The sequence below is a fragment of the Gigantopelta aegis genome, chromosome 10 (genome assembly GCF_016097555.1).
Source record: "Gigantopelta aegis isolate Gae_Host chromosome 10, Gae_host_genome, whole genome shotgun sequence".
Taxonomy (NCBI): Eukaryota; Metazoa; Mollusca; class Gastropoda; order Neomphalida; family Peltospiridae; genus Gigantopelta; species Gigantopelta aegis.
This window is the reverse complement of record NC_054708.1, coordinates 42,576,116-42,587,886: the sequence shown is the minus strand read 5'-3', so window position 1 is coordinate 42,587,886 and position 11,771 is coordinate 42,576,116. Positions and strand designations below refer to the sequence as shown.

General features: G+C 36.1%; 1 protein-coding gene across 1 annotated transcript; it reads left to right on the top strand.

Moving 5' to 3' along the window:
• Positions 1-2,366: 2,366 nt before the first annotated feature.
• On the top strand, positions 2,367-11,141 carry LOC121383330. Its single transcript, XM_041513290.1, has 2 exons — positions 2,367-3,223; positions 10,283-11,141. Exons 1-2 carry the CDS (start codon positions 3,166-3,168, stop codon positions 10,744-10,746), a joined length of 522 nt encoding a protein of 173 aa, XP_041369224.1. The 5' UTR covers positions 2,367-3,165; the 3' UTR covers positions 10,747-11,141.
• The last annotated feature ends 630 nt before the right edge of the window (positions 11,142-11,771 follow it).

The window sequence follows — 11,771 nt, the reverse complement described above, 5'->3', positions numbered from 1 at the left end:
TGAAGCAGATACCACAATGTATGTTTTTGTTTAACCATTGGTGTAAAATGTAGATTTGCACATAATAATAATAATTTGTTATCACATATTAACGAAAATAAGGGGGGGGTGTGTGTGTAGGATAGCCTATTATACTTCTAACGTATTTCAAGGTTTATATAAGAATCGCGTAGCGTAGCGAAGCGATTTTATACTACATTTGTGACTTTTATACATCGATAAATTCCTAAAAAATTAGAAACAATTCTTATAATTACAAACAGTACAAGAAGTGTACCTTAAAACACTCAAAAATAATTTCTTTCGTTCTTACCGTCAACCATGTTCTGTAAATAAGCGTAGGAATACATGTATACATACTATTGGAAATTGTCCGCTAAAAATAAAAATAAGTATTGAATCAACAAAAACAGTGTATATATCTTTATTATAACTTCTTTTTAGAAAATGAAACAATTTCATGTGCAGATTCGTCTTGTGTTTTTCTATCGCAAAGTGAACTTGATATTAACTTTTGTTTACGTGTAGTGACTGTTGGTGTTGTGCGGTTATTTCGATCTTGGTCTTCCGTGATGACGTATTTTTATGAGGTTTATGGAAGGATAACGCTTGGTTTTTTAGTGACGTCAGCCAATCAGAATACAGTAAATCGTATAAATTCGGAAAGTTTGTAATTATATGTATATAAAATGCTAATTACTTAGAACTAAAACATAATAATATGCATAATGTCTTTTAATTTCTTAGTCGAATACGACAAACTGGTTAAGAACAGTTAGTTTTAGGTTTATTTCGTAAAACTTTAACACATAACCTTTAACACACAACACGAACATATTTTCACAATGTTTTAAAAGAAATCTATGAGTAAGCAATTTAGTATTGTATAGTCAAATTACTGATATATGTTGTGTTATTCTCATTACGATAAGATACAGTAGAGTTATACAAACCGAACAATGCAATCGTAGATCTACACTGACATTCACTTGTACAGGGCGATAGCGAGATTATCTGAATGATATTAGTCATCCTGATCTGATACCCAATCCACATCATCACATTCACTTCCAACCGTTTGAGCATCTTTCAAGGAATGATAGAACTGATGGTGAACTGGGGGAATGTATTTTGATAATGACATAGATAAATAACATATAACTTCCACTGAATGTATCTTTCCAAGCTAATGTGGACAGACTACTCATACATGCATTTACCTTGATTGGTTCCATATTTATATATTATTTTTTTTCGTTAATTTTGATGACTGCTATTTTGGATTTGACCTAATTTAAGGTATTTCCACAAGTCAGATTTTGGTAAACTTTTTTATTATTCATGTAGAAGTGAAAAGTAATTGAAATCTATCGAGAAATTGTTTCTGACAGTTTTTTTGAACTTCCACCATTTAATGATTGGACTACTAAAGAAGACCTCCCTGTTGCTGAGAGATAAAAGACGGCTAATCGCTACCTTATTAATGTAGCTTCAAGTGGTTTGATAGAACTAACATCATGCAAATGTAACAAAATTGTCTGGGCATGAATTGTATTCATGAATCCTCAAAATTCTTAGACAGAGTTAAGTGACATTGGGGAATGAACGAAAGAGCACAGGCGATGTATCAATTAATTTCAACTTTTCACATTTTATATAGAAAATTGCCCTTTTTAACCCCTCCCCCCCCCCCCCTCCCCTTACAAAATCCTGGATCCGCCCTTGAATGTAACTTGTATTGAGCAGTCACCGGTTTTAAAAGACTATCTTTTCGTGCTTGTCTAACTATAGGCGTACTGGCTCCTATTTTTTGTAGGTCGGGTGGGGGCAGGAATCTGGATTTATCCATATTGGCATTACCGCCAAACAGCTATATATATGGTTGCAGACGAATCACTACGCATTTTTACATGGATTACAACTAATTTTGAGGGCAGAATGATGGAAATACATGGTAGAAAGGTCTCAAGTTAGCACATTTTGCCAGAATATCAGTATCATTTTTGCCCGAATGTGAAAGTTTGCTCCAGTACTAGAGGGTCAGTTGTCTTCCCCCCCCCCCCCCCCCCCGTCTCGTACGCTTATGAGTCTAACACAGGTGGGGCGGAATTTAGCTGAGTCGCTTGAGTGCTCGCGTGAGGTGCTTGCGTCGCAGGGTCGAACCACCTCAGTGGTGATTGGTTTTTCTCGTTCCAAACAGTGCACCACAACTGGACAAAGGCCGTGGTATGTGCTTTCCTGTCTGTGGGAAAGTGCATATAAAAGATCCCTTGCTGCATTAGGAAAAATGTAGCGTGTTTCCTCTGATGACTATGAGTCAGAATTACCAAATGTTTGACATCCAATATCCTATGATTAATTAATCGATGTGCTCCAGTGGTGTCGTTAAACAAGACAAACTAAGACAGGTTTGACTGTACCCTAATATATGCAGCTAAAAACATAATCTGGAAACAACACCCCGATAAACTGCATCCGCTCCTACCATCGGGCTTTTGTTTGCCGGCGGATGTTGGAGGAAATGTTCTGACTATAGGAAAGTCAATTGTCCATTAGCATATATTATTGTGTGGCGTGTCAATCATTTCCAATAAACAACACGGTGCGCTTTCACTGTTCGTATCCTTGGTGTACCTCTCCACGTCGACATTGTCATTAGTTCTGTATTTACAACCCAACGTGTTAGCGGCAAAAAAAAAAAAAAAAAAAAAAAAAAAAAAACCAGCACCGAGTTGTCATGGCAATGACGTGTGTTACCTTCGACGTCAGACGTGTTTCTGTATAATGGTCCATACCTGAATCGATGAAACAGTTTATGGTATAAACAGAGATAGTGTGCAGTGGATATATAAGTATTTAAAGACCGAGAAAGAGAGATGGATTGCGTTTGTAAATCCATTATTTATTGAATTGTTCGATTTTTCCGCTTGATCGGGTGCTCTTTTTTTTTTCTCTCTCTCTCTCTCTCTCTTCACATTTACTTTGATGTGAAGCTCGCCAACGTCAAGTTTAACAGTGGATCACCGTTATGACATTGGCACATAAATGATTTATGTTGTAATGAGTCCGTATCTCAGTTTTTGACACGCATTATGCACTGTAAACGCCATGGAATAATGTAAAGAATCTGATCATGATGGTAAAACACTGACACCTTTCAAAAATATGAAACTCCTACAATATCAAATATTTGTTATTCTATGTGAAATATTCGTATTTTTAGGTGAGTATATAATTATTTGAGTGTTTTAGTTATTTTAAATTAACAGTTTTTCTCTTGTTTTTTGTTTTTTCTTGTTGTTTTTTTGTTTTGTTTGTTGTTGTCTGTTTTTATTGCCATCGGCATATGAAACTGGCGGTTAGAAGGTGACTGCTTATGTACTTAGGATGAATTGTTTTGATCTCATGTATTCTTTGGTCATTTATTTGTGGGTGTTTTGTTTCTGTTAATTTTATTCATTTTGTATTATGTTCTCGCTTAACGTGAGTTAAGTTATTGTTCTGCGTGTTAGAATGTTATTGGTTTCTTTAACGTTTATGCTACATAATTACATTGTTTGTGTGGCTACCGTGGTACTTGTAGTCATTAGCATGGTACTTGTAGCGACTAGCATTGTACTTGTAGCCACAATCGTGGTATTTGTAGCCAACATCGTGGTACTTGTAGCCACTATTATGATATTTGTAGCAACTACCATGGTACTTGTAGCCACTACCGTGCTACTTGTAGCAACTACTTGTAGCAACTACTTGTAGCAACTACCGTGGTACTTGTAGCAACTACCGTGCTACTTGTAGCAACTACTTGTAGCCACTACCGTGGTACTTGTAGCAACTACCGTGGTACTTGTAGCCACTACCATGGTACTTGTAGCCACTATCGTGGTACTTGTAGCCACTATTATGTACTTCAGTTCGCTGTGTATATCTTAACGACAAAACCCTGTTCCGATATCAAAATCGTTATCTCTTGTGTAAGATGTTCAATGGATTATATATACAGCTGTGACGCCATGCACTCACGAATCACTGTGAAAATAGCGATAGTACTCGATACGGTCGTGATTAAATTAGTAGTTTATTAGTATGTAACAGTATAGGCGTATGTGTTGGCATGCGCGGTGTGATCGGAGGGAAGTTGCTCTCAAATGTTTTAGGGCGTCCTGATTTTTGCGTAATAAGCTGCGTGTACTGGGGAATACTATACATCACGAATCATAAAATTTTAATATTTAATATTATTCACAACGATTACACGTGAAACGTTCCACGGAATAAACAAAAAGTACTGCGTCATAATATTATATCGACAACAAACACTATACTGGGCTCATATCCCCCTTCAAATCGACGCGTTAAAAATATAGTATTCCAACATGTAAGTGTAATCATTTTTTATGTTTTATAAAAGTGACTAACAGTTGGAAATCCGTACAATGTTGAGTTTATGGAAAGACGCACAAACATTAACAGACGGCTTTCATCTGAAATTGCCATCTTTCTTTCTTTCTTTTTTTCTTTCTTTCTTTTTTCTTTCTTTCTTCTTCTTCTTTTATTATTTATTTTCTTTTTGTTGCTTGCTTGAGGTTCAAACACGTCATTCCTGATCACTGCTTCTGGGCGGTTTTCAGGGGCACTTTAACCTGAACAAGCTAAAAAGCTGGTCGTCACGAATCCAAATTTATAGATTTTACTTTTTTTAATCGATTAGAATGTTTTAAAAATTTATTAGCTAGTATGTGGTTGGTGGATGGTTCGGTGAATTATTATTATTTTTTTATATTTTTTATTTTATTTTTTGGGGGTGGGGGTGGGGTGGGGCTCGAATTATATTAGGCAAACGAACGAAATCCTCATTTTTAATATATCAACTAATGTTACACAACTCATTTCTAAATGGATATAACTATAAATGGATGAAACACGTGAAAGATATATTCAATCACCTTGGCATGACTGATATATGTGGCTTTCAATGAGCTTCTCTTCACTAACCCCTGCGTGTATTGTAACCTCGCCGTGGTGCAGGGGTGTAACATTCTCTTTGAGAATGGCCAATACAGCACAAAATTGAAGTTTTGAGTAAAATTCAGTATCCGTAAAATTCTGTGATAGTTGTGTTTTTGCACAGTTCTTTACACTGTTTTAGTTTAAGTCTTGAATTTTTATATTGATGTTGATCATCACTTTATTTATTTGCATTACCATAGTTTGACACCCAATAGCCGATGTATTTTTCGTGCTGGGGTGTCGTTAAACATTCATTCATTCATTCATTCATTCACTCTTCAATAAATCTACCTCTTAACCGCGTTAATTTAAGACAAAATGATATATCTACAATGGGATAGTGATATATTGTCATCATCAAGAGGTAAAACACACACTATATTTAAAGTTAATCTTAATTTGAAAAAATATATATCTTAGTTTACTACCACAAAAATCCTAGACAACTTTAGTAAAATTCAGTATATTATTCTACAGTATCTTATTATCTTCTGTAAAGCCTGTCTCGTCACTGTAAAATATTGTTATTATACGTTGTTCATATGGCGTAGTGTAGGCCTAACAGTCAATTACCTGGTGAAATATAAAGGCAAATATTAAAGAAATGACTAATAATTTGGTGACAGAATAGTTTTCAAAACGGGTCCTACCACATGTGGTCATCTCGATTTTAAAATAGTGGAAACGGAGATAAAATTCTATTTTGCACTAAAGAGCATTTTGACACTGGGAAAAAAAAACGTAATTTGTGTTTCAACAAATTTAATACCGACACATGCTATGGTTATGACTCCTTATTGGAGTGAAATAATAACTGGCCACCTCTATCCAAGGATTTTTCCAGCATCGATCACTAAAATAACGTGAGTGTGTGTGTGTGGGGGGGGGGGGGGGGGGGGGGGGTGTTACAAATATATATACTTTGTTAGTAAATGATGGGTAGTGTATAAAAAAAAAACCTTCTATTTGATTACATTATGATCAAAGGCTGCTACTATAGTTCAAGACATACAAAAAAAAATAAGACTGTTGTAAAAGAAATAATAGGCCAATAAACAATTTGAAATGAAGATAAACAAAATCGTATTTTATTTCATTCTCTGGGTAGATTTAAATTAAATGGCAATAGTAAATAATAATAATAATAATAATAATAATAATAAATGTCGTGGGTATCATATCATGCAAGAGTTATTGTTTATTTAGGTTAGATCATAAAATATCGACCATGCATTTCGCATGCGATTTGACAATAATAATCATGATAATAAATATACTCTTAAAAAAAAATAGGGGAACCTGATATATTACTGTTAATATCAACTATTAGACCCAACATACGTTTTGACCACAGACATCCTAGTAAAGAACGTTCAGGTCTGTTTATCAACACACCGAAACACATTCCGTAGTTTGCACATGCATCATGCAGTTGCCCCGTACACGTGTGTGGGGTGTCATTCTCGATTTTGACAATTTTCAGGAAGGTCCATTAATCACTGTGGAATATTATTTCTGTCAATCTTTTTTCATTCTGTTGATCATGCAGTTGTTATTGTTTTGATTTTAGTCATTCCTATTGTTTGAATTTGCGATTTACTGATAAAAAACCGTCAACTTTCAAATTTCACTTCTGACCCCAATCGTCCTTCAAGATCTTTGGTGGCCATAAAACGTACTGTAATACTGAACTACCGGTTGTCATGTTTGCCCAATTAATTCGCTGTTATCATATAACCATTCCCCACAGCTAATATACCTTGTAATTTTGGCAATTGTAAATTCTTATTAGAGTTCCCCTACTTTTTTCAAGAGTATATATATATATATATATATATATATATATATATATATATATATATATATATATATATGTAATGTTTTCATCAATACTCAGTACCATTCGTTTATTTATTTATTTATGACGGAAATGCAGGCAAAAGTGTATTGAATGGTTTGTGCAATAGGCGACGGGTTAGATCGGATAGATAGTGATAAGGATGGCGCGCTAAGGGGCCTCGGAGTTCCCAGCCACCCCAGCATATTACTTTACTTCTATATTGATTTTGATTATCTTTGAATGGCAAATAGTCATGTTACATTTAAAAATTAAAATGTTTAATAGTGTCGGTGAATCATACTCCACACCATACCTTGTCTCTGGTGTGTTCTAGAATGGCCAACAAGTATTTGCCGTTTGTTTCATACATTTATGGACGTCGAAATGTTTTTAGCGCTTTAAAAAATATATATTTCATTCACGAAAATCATACAATATCAAAATTGGATACTACCTTTTAAAATTGTACCAGAGACAATTACTTATACTTCCGTTCCAAACATATTAAGGGGCGGTCTCACTTTATTTACAGGCCTGTAACAACTCCAAATTTATTGTTATGGTCTGACTACACAGACGTCATCTGTCATTGAAACCCATTTTAAATTGCCCAAATTCAAATGAAGATTGCCAATAGAACGGGTTCTCGTTGGCACTAACAACATACACCATTGCGAACATATAAGCATTTATTTTCACTCCCAAATTGAGAACATTTATGCCTCAGTTTTTTGCTATATGACCGCATCTGGCTGTAGTAGCGGTTCGAACAGGTGGTTCATTAACCGATTCACTCCAGCTGTCCCTTGCGCAAAATAACATGGGCAAAATACAGCCAGAAATTACCATTAAACATACATATTGTTTTAATTTTCACCATTTCCTGGAAGTGAATATGTGAACCATAACATGTGTCACAATTAGGAACTATAGTGGAATGAACTCTCACCCGAAAGTCAACTGTGTAGTGAGACTTAAGTCCTATTTTGATTACACCACGCATTGAGTGTTACATAATGCCCCATCCGTATTTTTTAATAGTTGTTTGGCGATATTATATTTCAAGCAGAATTAACAACGCCATGTAGTATGTTGTTGTTGGTGGTGATTTTTTCTTCTTTCATTTTTTTAAACTTGAAATTCGGGCGAAATATTGGTACGGCTGAAGCCTGACCTGACCTGACATACCTTACCGCTTTCTTCGACCTTGTGCGGTTTTAGTGGGCTGGAAATAGCCCAGTGGTAAATTGCTGGCTTGGTGCGCCGTCGGTTTAGAATCAATCCCCGTCGGTGGGCCCATTGGGGTATTTCTCGTTCCAACCAGTGAATCACGACTGGAATATCAATGACCGTGGTATGTGATATCCTGTCTGTGGGATGATGCATATGAAAGATCCCTTGCTTCTAATAGAAAAAAATGTAGCGGGTTTCCTCTTTAAGACTATACGTCAGAATTACCCAATGTTTGACATCCAACAGCTGATGATTCGTAAATCAATGTGCTCTAGTGGTGTCGTTAAAGAAAACAAACTTTAATTTAGTTTTTCACTTGTATGGTCAACAAACATGCCTTCCGTCCCCACCCATAAGATCAACGAATATCTCTTCCTTTCCATCCCCAAACCGACCGCATATATACATTTTTCTAGAACAGTCCCTTGATTTCTGTCTGCATGTACGTGACCGTGATCAACAGAACTGGTTTGTGTTTGTTTTACAGGAATGGACGCTTTTAATTAAATTGGCAATGTCTAGAAAACAACCATCTTCGCGTTAATTGCTAATTCCGTTATTGTGTTTGGTGTCAATCGATGCTGTTTTTTATTTGTTATTAATCGGTGGTGCGTTACCTCGCTGCATGCAGTCTTTCAATCAACAATGGGTGTTCACTTCCAATAAACGAACACGCAAAACATGTTTTAGCAGTCAGGTTTCAAAATGAGATCACATTGTCACGGAGCAATATTAATAAATTATTGTACAGCCACAAATTCAAAACAAAATCATAAAATATGCGCATTGATTTTGCAACCATTAGTTTTTGTTTGTTTGTTGTGTGTTGGGGTAGGGGTTGGGGGGTTGTGGGGAAGGTATTTTGTTGTTGTTTGTGTTTTGTTTTGTTTTGTTGTTGGAGTTTTGTTTTGTTTGTTTTTTGTTGTGGGGGTTTTTTTTTTGGGGGTGTGGGTTTTTTTTTTTTTTTTGGGGGGGGGGGGTTAAGGGGTGGATTGTTTGTTTTGTTGGGGCTTTGTGGTGAGATTTTTGTTTTTTGTTTTTGTTCGTTTTGTGGGTTGAATAGCTTTCTTGTAAATGTAAGTGGTGATGGTGTGGCTTTTGGTTGGTTGGGATGTTGTATTTATTTATACATGTTATATACAAATAAATTGGTTGGGATGTTGTATTTATTTATACATGTTATATACAAATAAATTATCAATCAAAGTATACATATTCTGCTTTCACTATTAAAGCCAGTGCACCACGACTGGAATATCAAAGGCTGTGGTATGTACTACCCTGTCTGTGGGATGGTGCATATAAAAGATCCCTTGCTGCTAATCGAAAAGAGTAGCCCATCAAGTGGCGACAGCGGGTTTCCTCTCTCAGTATCTGTGTGGTCCTTAACCATATGTCTGACGCCATATAACCGTAAATAATATGTGTTGAGTGCGTCGTTAAATAAAACATTTCTTTCTTTCACTGTTAAGCGTAGGACAGTGCATATATAAGATTCCTTAATGGAAATTCTAGTCTTTATGACAACTGCGGATTTGTGAAAATGTTGGTGGGTGGCAGATAACTTTCCAACTAAAGAAGTGCATTTTATCATGGAACAAACGCATACGAGTTGATCGACCATGGTTTGTAGTAGGTGCAATAATGTTGGTTGGTGTTTCAATGGTGTAACATGTTTTGAGATTTCATTTAGTATCATGGTACCATTTTAAAAGCAAGATATGTATCACAGTGAAAATTGCCAATAGACAACGGAGCAAACTTGTTATGTTCCAATTCGCAATGTTCTGTGTTTCATATTCTTCCCGCTATCAACTTTAAAAAATGGCACTTTTTTAATCAATCTTCCAATTTTTTATCCAGGTAGCTTGTGCAGTCAAAAATTGGTTACAGGAAGAAAAAAAGATGAAACCTGTTTTAATAATTAAATATTAGAATATACACGATATTTCAGCCACTGTTTATAACAGTGTGTTTGGGTGTCCTTTCTTTTTCCCTTACTTTACTTATAAAATGACCCTTTATTTTTCTGGCCTGGTGCTTATAAAACGTTTAGAGTCTAGACTCGAGACTCTAATAGAGTCTGAGACAGTAATGTCATGGCAACGCCATACAAATTGTATGCGTGTGACATGATTAAACGTTGAATCTGGACTGTTAAAAGTTTTATAAGCAAGGACCCATATGTTTACATTTTAGCATACAGTACCGGGGAGTTCGCCACGTTCGCCCCCAACGTGACTAACGATGACTGCGAGTGTCCTTGTGAACCGACTGTCAGCATCAACTCCTCGAAGACCCTGGAGGAGATCCACCAGGAGATACAGCAGCTCGTGAGCACGCTCAGCGTCAACAAGGCAGACGTCTCGGCCACCACGCGCAGGAAAACCAGCGCCAAGGACCACAGGCCGTCCGCCCAGTCCATCGGTTACGTCGGAATCATCTGTCTCGTCGCGTCCATAGGCGGGATCGTCATACTGGATCTCAACGTCATCTATAAAGATCTGAGAATTGCCAAGAGCCACTTGAGGGAAATCGTCAACAGTTCCAATCAGTCTGTAACTCGCCAGGTTGTCACCATCACAGCTGATATACCCGATGGAGATGGCGAATGTACCAAGCCTTTCAATACAGAGAATATTAAGGTGGAACATGAGGACTAGTGAAAAATCCATCTACACACTTATGGTTATTCTTTGAATTGTCCACTTTTAAGTAAAGTGTTACGCTCTTAAGCTCTATGTTAATTATCAGCCCTACATTCCATTAAACTTTTGAGTTGATATTTGAGCATATCGCCTCTTTCTCTTGAAATGATTTTATCGCACAAACAATAACTATGATCATGAATGGTGGATTTTTACGCACTTCTGTTTTAGAAATACTAGAAAATATAATCTAAGATGTTCCGTACGACGAGTAATTTCAGTTGAAAACCCTTTAAAGGGAAAACATGTTCTTTAACCTGTTTAGGTAATTTTCTGATTCCATCGCATATTAATCATGTCTCAGACATTCACCTCAGATTTTTCTATGTCAATTAAAAGCTATGAAGTAGGCCTGGCCCGGTGCTTATAAAACGTTTAGAGTCTGGATTAAGACTCGTGCAATATATTTGTATGATGTTATTAGAGATTGAGTCCAGACTAAACGTTTGAGAAGCACAGTCCCAGGTAAGCCTAATGCGCCGAACCTTGTTTCACCAGACTAGAACATCCTGAAATATACCATAACGGTATTCACCAAAATCGATTTCCATCAGAACTGGCTAGCAGATTTTCATTAAGTGCATGTGTATATAGAAAACCTCTCTTTTTATAGTAATGGTACGTAATCTTCTAGCAGACAAATCTCTGAAAACAAATGATAAAATATTGCCATGTCTGAGAAAGACAATTCGATAACTATTTCAGCACCACTATAAAAGAATGGTATGTATTTATAAAATTCTATTGAACTAGTTACGGGACACGGTTATTCTTAATTTTAATTTCCGCAAAATGATGAATACGTATGAATCGAGTCTAATTAAATATATTTTGTGAAAGCCATAATTTTAATTAAGGATGATTTTGAATCATGGAATGGTATCGGATAAGAGACTAAGTTTGTGCGATGCAAATAAAAACATTATCATTGGATTGTCTAGGTTAAATGCAAGAGCTGTTGTCTGGCATTCTTCTAAACC